Here is a 12,870-nt window from a genome sequence, read left to right as displayed (position 1 = left end):
GATCAGGGTGGACACGGTCCGGGCCGGTCCGGTCCCGGTCCGAGCCGGTGTTTGGACCGGCCACCGGCGGTCCGGTCCGGACCGGACCGAGCAGGCTGGCGGTCCTCTTTTCAGGGACCGCACCGGCGAGGCAAAAGCCCGGGCCGGACCGGCGGACCGGCCAACAGCTCACCGGCGGCGAGGTGGTGACCATGACATCGGTTATCGAAGGCTGTAGGTCGTAATCGGAAGCGGAGACAGAGGGAATAGGTGCGGGCACTCATGTAGAGCTCGATAACGAGGTCGGGGAGGCCGGAGAAGCAGCGACGGCGACGGAATCGACGACGAACGGCGACGGCCGGAGCTGGAGATGGAGCAAGATCCCGACTGATTCGTGGCGAATCCCATCGATTTGTTACGGGGGGGAGGAGATCCGATGCTTGCGAAGCTCCTGGACATGGTGGTTCGTCCTGGAGAGGACAGTGGCCACGTCCTCCTCCATCTCGTGCTCTGGACGGCGGCGGCGGCGGCATAGCACGTCTCCCCCGCCACGCCTGAGCCGCCACACCTCCAGCACGCCCCCGGCACTCCTCCAGCACGCCCCCGCCATGCCCTCGCCATGCCGCCGGTGAGCTGTTCGGTCCGCTCGGTCGGACCGGGCTTTAACCGGACCGGACCGAGCAAATTTCGGTCTTGTTTTGAGGGACCGGACCGGTCGGTTTTTGTGGTCGGGCCTGGACCGAGCGGGCCATGAAGCCCGCTCGGTACGTCCAGGCTGACTCGGGGACATCATGCATGGTGCGTAAAGGACTGAGTTGAGACCTTCCCATTGAAATGTATTTTGCTTCTCGGCATCTGCATGTCTCCGGTACGTCTTGGGTGTGGAATCCAACAAGGTGCAGTCACTACTGGAATTTCACTCTACGCCGAGTGTTTCGCTCTATGCCAACAGCCAAACCACGGACATTCGGCAGAAAGACGTAAGCCAAGAGCCATACTCGGCAATAGATGCAGCATCGCAAATACAGGCATTTAACAAGACAATCTGTAAAACACACTCGGCAAATGTAGAACTCCGCAAGCGCTATGTTTGCCGACAGCCGAACAATGACCGCGCGGCAAAGAGGTCTCAAGTGGCAAGTAATGCAGTGGTTAACGGCTCGGTGACGATGGGTATGCTTTGCCGAGAGCCCGTGTTTTGGGTCTCAGCAAAGATAGGCAGTGGTATAGTCACACGTCGCCGTGCGAGGAGCTACAGGACTAACTCAAATACTCACGTCCGGGGATAGTGGTAAGCTGCAAGCTTCTCTCTCTTTTTTTAGGTCCATCAATTTTCGCTATGTAAACGAGATAGCTTGACACTGAATTGCATTTCATCAAGTTCGTCTTGTGCATATACGTTGATAGACCTACTGCAATGAAAGAAATTTTTAAGTTTTCATTTCATTATAAATATATTATTTATTTTTTCATTTTTTCTCCAGTTTTACCATTATTGTATGGTTTTTAGTCTGGCAATGGTTAACGGCTCGGTGATGGTTTTGCTACATGACAACCCATCTTTTCTTCAGTTTTATCATTATTGTGGTACATCTTGCTATTGATCTCGAAACTTCTTATGCTCTCAAAAGATGCCATCTTATGACATGTGTCACGCCCTCGTATTCTTGGGACTCACCTGTAATATTTGTGACATTTATTGCACTCTTAGGATTTCAGCGTAAAAAACTACAGATCCGCAAGACGGCGCATGGAATCATGTCCAGAAACGCGTGGAAAATCCTAGATGATGTATTTGCAACATGCCTTGGCCTTGTGCAGCCGCCCCACCACTGGTTGGCGAAAGTACCTCAGCACCATGGCCAATCAAATAGTTTAAATCCACGGAAAAACCTACGATACCGGAAATCATCAAGAGGTGGCATCGTATGGCCCCTGGATGGTGTGGTAATATTTTGAGTGCCCTGACCAAGGGCCGCTGATAACCCATAAGTATAGGGGGTCGCTGCAGTCTTCAAGTGTAGTATTTCACCCAATTTTTTTTGATTTGACACACGAAGAGTAAAAGAATATTTATAAGCCTTAGCAGTTTAATTATCAATTCAATCACACATGAAATATAATATCTTTGCATCAAAGTATTTAGTAGCACGGTGGTTTGATAGTTTTGATAGTTTTAGCAACAGTAGCAATGGTAGCAGGAACATGAACAATAGCCGTTTGTGATGTTTGCAATGACAACACCATTAGTAACTTATTAACGATCAATATGAGAAAATCATAGGCATTGGATCAGTGATGGATAGTTATGTTGTATGACATTCTTCACGTGACAATCACAACCTAGAGCGATATACAATAGCTCTAATTAATCAATGTAATGTAGGCATGTATTTCGTATATAGTCATACGTGTTTATAATAAGAACTTGCATGTCATCTACCATCCCGTGGTAGTGGGGGTCCAAAGGGAAACTACGGGATATTAAGGCATTCCTTTAATAGAAAACCAAAACAAAGCATTAATATGTGGTGAATACATGATCTCCTCATATACGGTCATCACCGAAGAGGATCATAACTATTGTCACCTATTACGTACCAAGAAAAAAACTATTGTCACTTTGGGTTCTACGGACCACAACACACATAATATATGCATATAACTTGCAAGATAAGATCTAAAACACTCTCATATTCATGAAAATGTAATAGGTTCAAATTTGAAATCATGGCACTCGGGGCCTAATTACAAGCATTAAGGATAGCAAAGTCATAGCAACATCAATCTCAGAATATAGTGGATACTAAGGATCAAACCCTAACAAATTAACTCGATTACATGACAAATCTCATCCAACTCTATCACCATACACAAGCTTACGAAGAAATTACTCACTCCCAGTGGTGAGCATCATGGAATTCTTGATGGAGAAGGGTTGATGATGACGACATGGATGAGCCCCCCTCTTTCAAGCCCCAAACGAACTCCAGATCACCCATCCCGAGAAAGAACGTGAGGTGGCGGCGGTTCTATCTCATAAAACACGATGAAATTTTCTCCTTGATTTTTTTCTACGCGAGACGGTACTTATGGAGTTGGAGTTAGGGCAACTGAAGGTCCATGGGACCCACGAGCCTGGAAGGCGTGCCCCAACAGAGGCAGACCCAGGATAAAAATTGATCGGGGACACCAAAACTATAGAAAACTCTCCCAAACATATTTATACAAATGCTTATAAACGCTTCAATATGATATGTGTACAGCAATTTTCTTTGAAGTCATAATATATTTCATCTGAGTTATAAAAAAGGGATAGTTTATCCAATAGTAAGATTGTTAAGCTATCACCTAAGTAAACACACCTTACAAAAATACTTTATATCCCAATAGTTCATGTGTTGTAGAAAAAAGAGAAGCTTGAAATGTTTGCAGTTTTAATCCAAAAAGTTGTTTAATTTTTTTTCACAGTTTTAAAAAATGTTTGCATATAGTATAACTTCTTTAGGAATTCAAAAACTGTTCTTGATGTGATTTGTGAAAATGATCGATAATATATAAAATCATTCACAAATTTCAAAAATGTTCATGATTTTAAATATATGCACGAGTTTAGAAATAAAATAAAATTGAATTAGCAGTTGATCGGAAAGGATTCGATGGAAGGAGATCGGAAACGGAACAGCAAATATGAGAGGAGAAAAAGAAGCAGTGAAGGCCGGTCCAACCCAACCGTACTTACCAGCGGATGAGCCGGGCCATTCTTCTTCTTTTTTTAACTGGCAGCTCCCTGACTAGGGCCTGCGGTATCCGGGCCCGGCCCAAAGTTTCCAGTTTGGGTCTGTGAGATTTGCCAGTCCGTTCCTCCTGCTTTCCTTCCTCGCTCCTCCCCCCTCCCCCTGCCGCGCCGCCAGCATGGGCGTCCTCTCCTCGCCGCCCGCCCTCCTCCGACGAGCCGCCGCCCTCGTCTCCGGCGCGGGCCGCCGTTACTCCACGCCGTCCGTGCCCTCTCACCTCCGCCACCTACCCCTTCAGGTACAGCCTCCTCATCCCCGCAGCCACTCTGCCTGGAACCCTTCATTTTAGCTCCCAGCTTAACGCCGGCCACCTTTTCTTCGCTGTGGTTTGCTAGAGCGGGAGAAGCGACGCCTACTATCGGCTCTGGTCACAAGCCTGTTTCTTGTCAACTACAGGTACGGCTGATGTTTGCTCAAAACTTAATTGCTGTTTAATACTCCTTATATGTTGTAAAAAGGTTCCAGATTTCCCTTCTTCCCCTTTTAATGGGTGAAATATGCCAGTTTCAAAGTTTTACGCCATGCATACAATGTACCACCTGCAATATCAGAAACCTGTTCTACACACTGAAAAAATGAACGAAAATCGAATTGTTGTTGTGCCCATTGAATACACCCCAAGTGTCAATTCGATACAGTTTATTGTCTGCATAGAGCATATGGTTAAGGTATACCAGCATTCTTCCTAGTAAACACCTGATGCTCTCTTACCACAATGTACTATTATTTTGTGTTAACTACATTCCTTATGAGTTACGCATCTGCTCAGGAATCTGTACAAAATTTCAGCTGATATGCAGTTAGACTACGAAAGCGACCCCCCACTGGATGATGCCAAGTCTCTTGAGAAAGTGTCGACGCTGAACGGTGCCGTCTCTCAGCTTGCGAGTGATTTTGATAGAGACTCTAATCTATGCCTGGAGCGCTTCTCCCGGACAAGGCGCGCCTCTGTCATTTCGACTGGTTCTCTTAAGCTTGACCTTGCTCTTGGCATTGGAGGTTTACCAAAGGTGATAATGCTTTTCCATATTGTTCAACACTAAATAGTCACATGATCTAAGTATGTGTCGTTATCATTTAGTTACCTATAAATGCCTCACTTGGTACTGCACATGGCCCACTGATGTTGCGCACGGAAATTCAAATAACCTTGCTGTGTCTTGTTGCTGTATGCTATACAGCACTCCCTATTTCTGTCTGCAGTAACAAGTCCAAATGTTATTTGGTATGGTTTTGTGGGAATTTTGATGCACACCTACACCTCTGCATTGGTTTAAACTGTATCATGTGTTCAACTCGTTAATTGAGTGCCAAAGTCCCTTTCATTAGCTCATGCTAAACATCATGCGTTGTCTGTTGATGATGGTTGCTATCTTTCGGCTGGTCTGAGCACCCAAGAGTCACAGTTTGTCTTCAGTATCTCTAGAAAAGTATATACATGCACAGTTCATGTTTGTCTCCTTGGATTTCATTTTTTTTCAGTATATTTCAAATTTGATTTTACTTGCCCTGTTCAACAAATCACTGATTAAAGTTGTTTGGCAGGGTAGAATGGTTGAAATATTTGGGAAAGAGTCATCTGGGAAAACAACACTTGCACTTCATGTTATCAAGGAAGCCCAAAAGAATGGAGGTTGATATTTCTTTTACAGTGCCTGCAATTTTTTTATTCACTTATCAAATTGTGTACCCTCCTCTTTTATCCTTCACCATATGTACTTGGCTACAGCAAATCCTTGACAAAATGAAATCTGTGAATGGTTATAATCTTGTGCATATAATCTTGACAAAATTGTCTACCCTCCTCTTTTATTCTTCACCAAGTCATTATAAATGTTTTTGTATATTCTTGAGCAGCTGCACGTAGCATTATTAGTATCCTTTCAGCGTCAAGAAGTTGGCTTCCACATTTGTCGGTTTTTATTTTTAATGTTCTCCCTAACATCAACATGCATTAATAAAGAATGTTTTTGTATCTTCAACTTTAAGAATGGCTTCCACATTTGTTGGTTTTTATTTTTAATCTTCTCTCTAACATGCATTAGTAAAGAATGTTTGCAAATTGTATACTTACAAACATATCTAAAAATTGCTAATATGTTTATTGGAAACACTGTTCTTATCCGAGGAGTCTTTTTTTAAAATGTTAGGTCATCTTCAATGCAGACCGCTACGATAGGCGCTTAAGGAAATAAATTAAATCCCATAAAATAAATAAAACAATCGTAGCGCATGCTGTTCCAACACAAGAGCTTATCACGGATGCTAACAAACAGGACCTGTACTCAGTGCGCGTTATCTGGCGCAGTAATAAACAATGCCAAGTGCTCGGTTCCCCTTTTTGGGTCGATGCCACACCGGGCGGCAGGATTCGATGCCCCAACTGCCCGTCCACCAGGAAATCGATCTTGGCGCTTCACACTAGCGCCCAGCGTTGTAAATGCCCTTACGATGCTGGCTACCAAGATTTCCCTACATCAAGTCTCAAGAGCAAGTTTCATCCAACTGGTTGAAATCCTTCTTATGAAGTACTTTCACAGAGCTATTGCGTGATTTATCTTTACTCTTTATTTGGTTCATTATGCTTGGTAGTTGATACGTTTTTCATCTTATCGTGAAGCAGAGTATCTGATCAATATTTGTGATTGGGAATACTTGCAGGCTATTGTGCTTATATTGATGCAGAAAATGCTTTCAGCACTTCATTTGCAGAAGAAGTTGGTGTGGACATTAACAAACTCCTAATAGCTCAACCTGATTCTGCTGAAAATTCTTTAAGCATAGTGAACACTCTTGTTGGTGGATCCATTGATGTTGTTGTTGTGGATAGTGTATGTTACTTCACTATGCCATTTTCAGATATTTTCTGTTTTCCTTACCTTATTTTATCTAATTTCTTATACCGTATAGGTAGAAGCTTACTTACCTTAGCATATCTAATTTCTTACCTTAGCATTGATGATACCGTATAGGTAGTTCGTCTGACAGTTGGACTGTTAACACCATGATTTAAGATTAACACTATAATTTGGCATGATATGTTATTTATCTTTCATTTATGCAATGATTCAGCAACTTTTGCTTAGGTTGCCAACTTTATGTACTTAGTATTTAATCTATGTTGTATATTTGTTTACCTTGCTTTTAATGGATTAATGACAGGTGGCAGCACTGATTCCCAAATGTGAACTTGAAGGTGAAATATACATGAAATTTAAAGACTCACAATCCCGATTAATGACCCGGGCACTTCGAAAAATTCAATACACATTAAGTCGCTCTGAGACACTTATTATTTTTGTGAATCAGGTATGAATTTACTTGTGTTTCTTCATGTTGTTTGGTTATTACATCGAACAGCACCTCAGCTCCTTGATACCCTTGTTCCTGGTTTCCACACGGTTTCTCAGATGTTGTTGACTGAGTAATTGTTTTAGTTTGTACCGTTTCCTGTTGTTCGAACAAGAAACCTATTAAAACCGATCTCATGATATTATAAATGATCATTTCTCCATGTACTCACAAAGATAGATGAATATGCTGTGTTATGTTCTTGTAAACCAAATCTAAATGGGTTTGATCTGAAAAATTGGAAACTCAGTACTGGCTTGCGTAACAGTTCGAAAGATATGCTATTGTAGTACTGAAAGTATCAAATATGCCAGCATGCCTCTATGTCAGAGTGATATTTTTATCCCTTTCTGCTGATACTGATCTGACATTTCATACTGGTTCCGTTGCAGCCTTAATGTGATTTTGTTATCCTTATTCTTGTCATACTAGTCAAAACATGAAGGTCTCCCAAGATATTTTAATGCAGGGAGTATGATGCTTCTGCCATGCTTCTTTGACTCTATTGATTGATTCTATTTATAGGTTAGAACAAAGCGGAGCTCAGATCCATCTTCTGGGCTCTACAAAGAGGTAACCTGTGGTGGCAATGCATTAGGGTTCTATTCAGCAGTCAGAATGAGGACTTCGAGAAGGAAATTGTACTATAGCAAAGATGAGGTATTATAGACAGATTTCTTGATTCTTAGTTGGTGTTCTCTTACCCTTGGTCGATATAATTGTATACAAATGCACATTGTTCTGCAGAACGTGTGAAGTATGCATAACTTGATCATAACAGACCATCAGGTGCATGTGATTGCTCTAATAGTAGAAAATTCTGCCTTTTCAGGCTACTGGCATCAGTATAGCAGTGCGGATCATCAAGAACAAATTAGTACCAGCAGCCCTGAAGGAAGCTGGGCTCAACATAGGGTTTGGTAAGGGAATCTGCCACGAATCAGAGATTCTGGAGATGGCTTCTTCGCATGGAGTTATCGTGAAGGAAGGATATGGGTATTGGATCAACGGCGAGTTCCTGCCTGGCAAGGAGGAAGCCGAGAAGTTCCTACTTGAGAACGATGCTGTGGCAGATGACATCTGCAGTACCATGAGGAGCCAACTCTTTGAAACGTGACAAACATAGACCACCGGAAATTTGGTTCTCCAGAATCTCTCTCCTTGCCAAATCAACAGAACGTAAATATAGAAACTCCCAGGAATATTGCGTGTACAGCTGGTGTATGATTTGAGCGGCTCATTTATTATCTATCCGGTGAAGCGCGGAGATCGGCAATTGGGATGGATGCACATCGGCATCAACAGGCGGATATAAACGGTGGTTCCATAAGGTGTGTGGATTTCCGCCATCTGGGTTTTACTTGTTAGGCTGTATGGTGTACTTGTAGGGTATTCCCTGTGTAACTTCAATCTATGGTACCAAGGCATTGTTCCCACTCCCTTTGGATTATTCTGTAATTTGTACCATAGTTAGCCGGTTTAGCTGAGGGCCAATTCCTTCATCATTATAAATCTTGAGCTCACTTTTACAAATTTTACCATGTAGTATCATGTGCATCATACTGGCAGTCAGGAATATACTCCCTCCGTTCCTAAATATAAGCCTTTTAAGAGATTTCACTGAGAGTCTACATATGGAGCAAAATGAGTAAATGTATATTCTAAAGTATGTCTATATACATCTGTATATAGTCCATTAGTGGAATCTCTAGAAAGACTTATATTTAGGAACGGAGGGAGTAGTTCATATATAATGTTTCATTCAGAAAAGGAATAGTGTATGCCGTGGAAACTTGGTACTCCCTCCGTTTCTAAATATAAGTCTTTAAAGAGGTATCATTAGTGGATTACATACGGATCTATATAGACATACTATAGAGTGTAGGTTCATTCATTTTGCTCCGTATGTAGACTCCTAATGAATTTTTTTTCTTTTTTCGGAAGTCCTAGTGAAACATCTTAAAAGACTTATATTTAGGAACGGAGGGAGTACATAGCACATGGATCGTAAGGCGCACTACAAAGTGTTCTACATGCAACATACGGATCTGGGGTTGTTCAACGTGAGCGACTGCAAGTCGGCGGAAGTCTCGCCAGAACAGGTCATTGAGGAAATCTTCACAATAAGCTCTGACCATCCAAGGGACGCGAGCGTGGAGGAGCCACCGCAGTCTATGGAATGGCCGCCGCCCGAGCTGACGGTAGATGTTTTCTCGTCGAGCACGGGACAGCGGCAAGAGAGGTCGTTTGTTAGGGAAGGCGGTGCTGTGACGAGAGCGGTAGATTGTGGTTCATGATCGTGTTTATGATGTCCACATGCAGATAGAGCTACGGCATTCATGTATTGTCATGGAGCATTTACACGTGCTGCTTCTATCGTGGTGCATTTGTCACCGGGTGACCGTCATTATAAAATCGCACAAAACTAGATTCTGCTGGCAACTCTAGCATTCATATTCGTTTATCTATATTTAAATAGTTGTTGACCTTTTTGTAGGTTAGTGGAAAATATAAACCAATAAGAACTCCAATAGATGCCAAGGAAGGCAAAGGTAATTCGTTATTGGCCGAAGAGGTGTCTCGGTAATGTGTGCATGGTTCCTGAACCCGTAGGTTCTACATACTTAAGGTTCGATGACGCTAGAGTTGTAATGAGAACTGTATGTGGTTAACCCCGCAAAAAAAAAATTTGTATGTGGTTACCAAAAGTTGTTCGGAGTTTCGGATGAGATCCCGTACGTCACGAGGAGTTCCGGAATAGTCCGGAGGTGAAGATTTATATATGGGAAATCCAGTTTCATTCACCGAAAAGGTTTCGGGGTTTATCGGTATTGTATCGGGACCATCGAAAGGGTTCCGGGGATCCACCGGGAGGGGCCACCTGTCCTGGAGGGCCACATGGGCTGAAGGTGGGTAGGAACCAGCTCCCTGGCGGGGCTGGGGCGCACCACCCAAGGGCCTCCCCCTTGGCCGCCGCCACCCCCTCCTAGGGCATCTAGGGTGGCCGCCCCATCTCCCCTTCCTCCTATAAATAGATGGGCGGTGAGAGGGCTGCGCACCACCTGAACCCTCTCCCCGTGGCGCAGCCCTACCCCCCTACACCTCCTCCTCTGTAGCGCTTGGCGAAGCCCTGTCGGAGAACCACGAGCTCCACCGCCACCACACCGTCGTGCTACCGGAGCTCTCCCTCAACTTCTTCTTCCCCCTTGCTGGATCAAGAAGGAGGAGACGTCCCCGGGTTGTACGTGTGTTGAACGCGGAGGCGCCTTTCATTCGGTGCTTGGATCGGATCTTCCGCGATTTGAATCGCCGCGGGTACGACTCTATCAACCACGTTCTTTGCAACGCTTCCGCTTAGCGATCTTCAACGGTATGAAGATTCACTCCCTCTCTCTTGTTGCTAGCATCTCCTAGATTGATCTTGGTGACACGTAGGAAGTTTTTGAATTATTACTATGTTCCCCAACAGCAGCACGTCGCACAGCCACCGCCGCCTCCGAGTTCGCCAGCCGCTGGCGCCCCCCGTGCTCTCCTAGGAGTGGCGCCGCCGTCCCTCGCCTTGCTCACGTGGGCTGCAGCGAATGCCCGCCGCGACGCGCCAACGCTCCCATCCTCCCTTGGGACCGACGCCCCCGTCCTCCCTTTGGCCCGGCGTCACTTTCCCTTGCCTCGTCTGCCGCTGCGATCCCTGGCTGTTGACCCCGCTCAAAGCAGAGGTCGGTCGAAGCCGAGCCGCCAGCGCGCCAGAGATCCGCGGCCAAGGGATCCGCGCAGCAAGGGGAGGAGGAGGAGGGGTGGCTGTCACGCCCAAGATGCGATCATATCCTCAATTTGGCACGAGGGCCTCGTCAGGGATAGAAGCGCATCTCGTCGTTTTGCAAGAATGGATATCGTTACAAGTACATGTACTGAAAAGAAGAGATGTATAGAATTGGCTTACACTCGCCACAAGCTACATCAGAGTCACATCAGTACGGTACATAATCATCATGAATAAGAGCAGGGTCCGACTACGGACGAAAACAAACGTGAAAAGAAGAACGACGTCCATCCTTGCTATCCCAGACTTCCGGCCTAGAACCCATCCTAGATCGATGATGAAGAAGAAGAAGAAGCAACTCCAATCAACGCGCTCGCGTCAAGTAACCTTTACCTGTACCTGCAACTGGTGTTGTAGTAATCTGTGAGCCACAGAGGACTCATCAATCTCATTTGCAAAGGTATCAAGACTAGCAAAGCTTAATGGGTGAGGCAAGGTTAAGTGGTGAGGGGAAAGATCTACGCATAGCGAACGTGACTACTGATGATCAAATGAATGATCCCGAACACCTACCTACGTCAGACATAACCCCACCGTGTCCTCGATCGGAGAAGGAACTCACGAAAGAGACAGTCACGGTTACGCACCTAGTTGGCATATTTTAGTTAAGTTAACTTCAAGTTATCTAGAACCAGTGTTAAACAAAGTTTCCACATTGCCACATAACCGCGGGCACGACTTTCCGAAAGATTTAACCCTGCAGGGGTGCTCCAACTAATCCATCACAAATAACCACAAGCCGCGTAGAAATCCTCGATCACGAAACTCGCGATCTCGTCGGATTCCTTAGTGGAAAACCTCAACTCTGAGATTATCCAAAGCATCACCGGAATCCCGATGCACAAGATATCTCGTCAAAGGTAAAACTAATCCAGCAAGGCCGCCCGGCGTGTCGACGATCCCGATAGGAGCCGCGTATCTTGTTCTCAGGACACGATGGATAAGCTACGCGTACGGTGGCCTGATAAAAATCACCAAAGTTGCCCTGGGTTGGCCCCGCACAGTGCTCTGTTTTGGACCAGCACCATCAGCACTGGCCCTCCCTGTATTATGTAAAATTACTCCTCGGGTTCATGACGCCCTATGCATTTCAGTATTAACAGAATTATTATGTTGGGCAATTGTAGTACCAATGTTGGGCCTTGCCAGACCAGCTTTAATCTAAAACGAATTATCAAGGGGGTCCTCATAATAACCCCGATCGTGTTAGGAGCGCTCAATTATGGAACATAACGCCGGTAGCCGAAACTAAGGGGGGGGGGGGGGCAAAGGTGGAACAAAACACCAGGCAAGAAAGGCCGAGCCTTCCACCTTTTACCAAGTATATATGTGCGTTAATTTAAATAGCAATTAATATGGTGATATGGCAAGGGACCCATGTTAACACATGGAAACAATTGCACCTGCAACTAGCAACGCTAACACAAGGTTAAGCAAGTGGTAACATAGCCAATCAGTGGTTTGCCAGGTTGTGAACAGGTCGAAGGTTTCATGGCATTGTTGAGAGGCTGATATTTAACAGGTGGTAGGCAACGAGACATAATCGATAGAAGCGATAAAACTAGCATGACAATGGTAGTAATGGTATCTGGGGAAATGGTCATCTTGCCTGAGATCCCGCTTGGAAGAAGAATGAATCCGTGAAGCAGACGAACCGATGTAGTCGAACGGGTCCTCACAATCCGACACGCTTGCGGAACTCTATCGAGACGAAGCAAACTGGAAACAAGAATCAACAAACGATATTCACCACACGATGCACGCCACAAATGATGCATGAGCAGCTCAATATATGCACGACATGGCATGACAATTCACAACAATCAAACACTACACATTAAGTGAAGTTCAATATGCAACGAGTTGCATATTGACGAAACTCCACATACGAGTTATTTAGTTCTATCCCGATTTAGGTACACG

General features: G+C 44.8%; 1 protein-coding gene across 1 annotated transcript; it reads left to right on the top strand.

Moving 5' to 3' along the window:
• The first annotated feature begins 3,865 nt into the window (after positions 1-3,865).
• Positions 3,866-8,672, top strand: LOC123445468 (DNA repair protein recA homolog 2, mitochondrial). Its single transcript, XM_045122452.1, has 8 exons — positions 3,866-4,014; positions 4,112-4,172; positions 4,566-4,786; positions 5,322-5,409; positions 6,438-6,607; positions 6,939-7,085; positions 7,653-7,787; positions 7,960-8,672. The coding sequence occupies exons 1-8, from the start codon at positions 3,895-3,897 to the stop codon at positions 8,242-8,244; spliced, it is 1,227 nt and encodes a 408-aa protein (XP_044978387.1). The 5' UTR covers positions 3,866-3,894; the 3' UTR covers positions 8,245-8,672.
• The last annotated feature ends 4,198 nt before the right edge of the window (positions 8,673-12,870 follow it).

The sequence above is a fragment of the Hordeum vulgare genome, chromosome 3H (assembly GCF_904849725.1).
Source record: "Hordeum vulgare subsp. vulgare chromosome 3H, MorexV3_pseudomolecules_assembly, whole genome shotgun sequence".
NCBI lineage: Eukaryota > Viridiplantae > Streptophyta > Magnoliopsida > Poales > Poaceae > Hordeum > Hordeum vulgare.
This window is presented reverse-complemented; position numbering and strand designations above follow the sequence as displayed.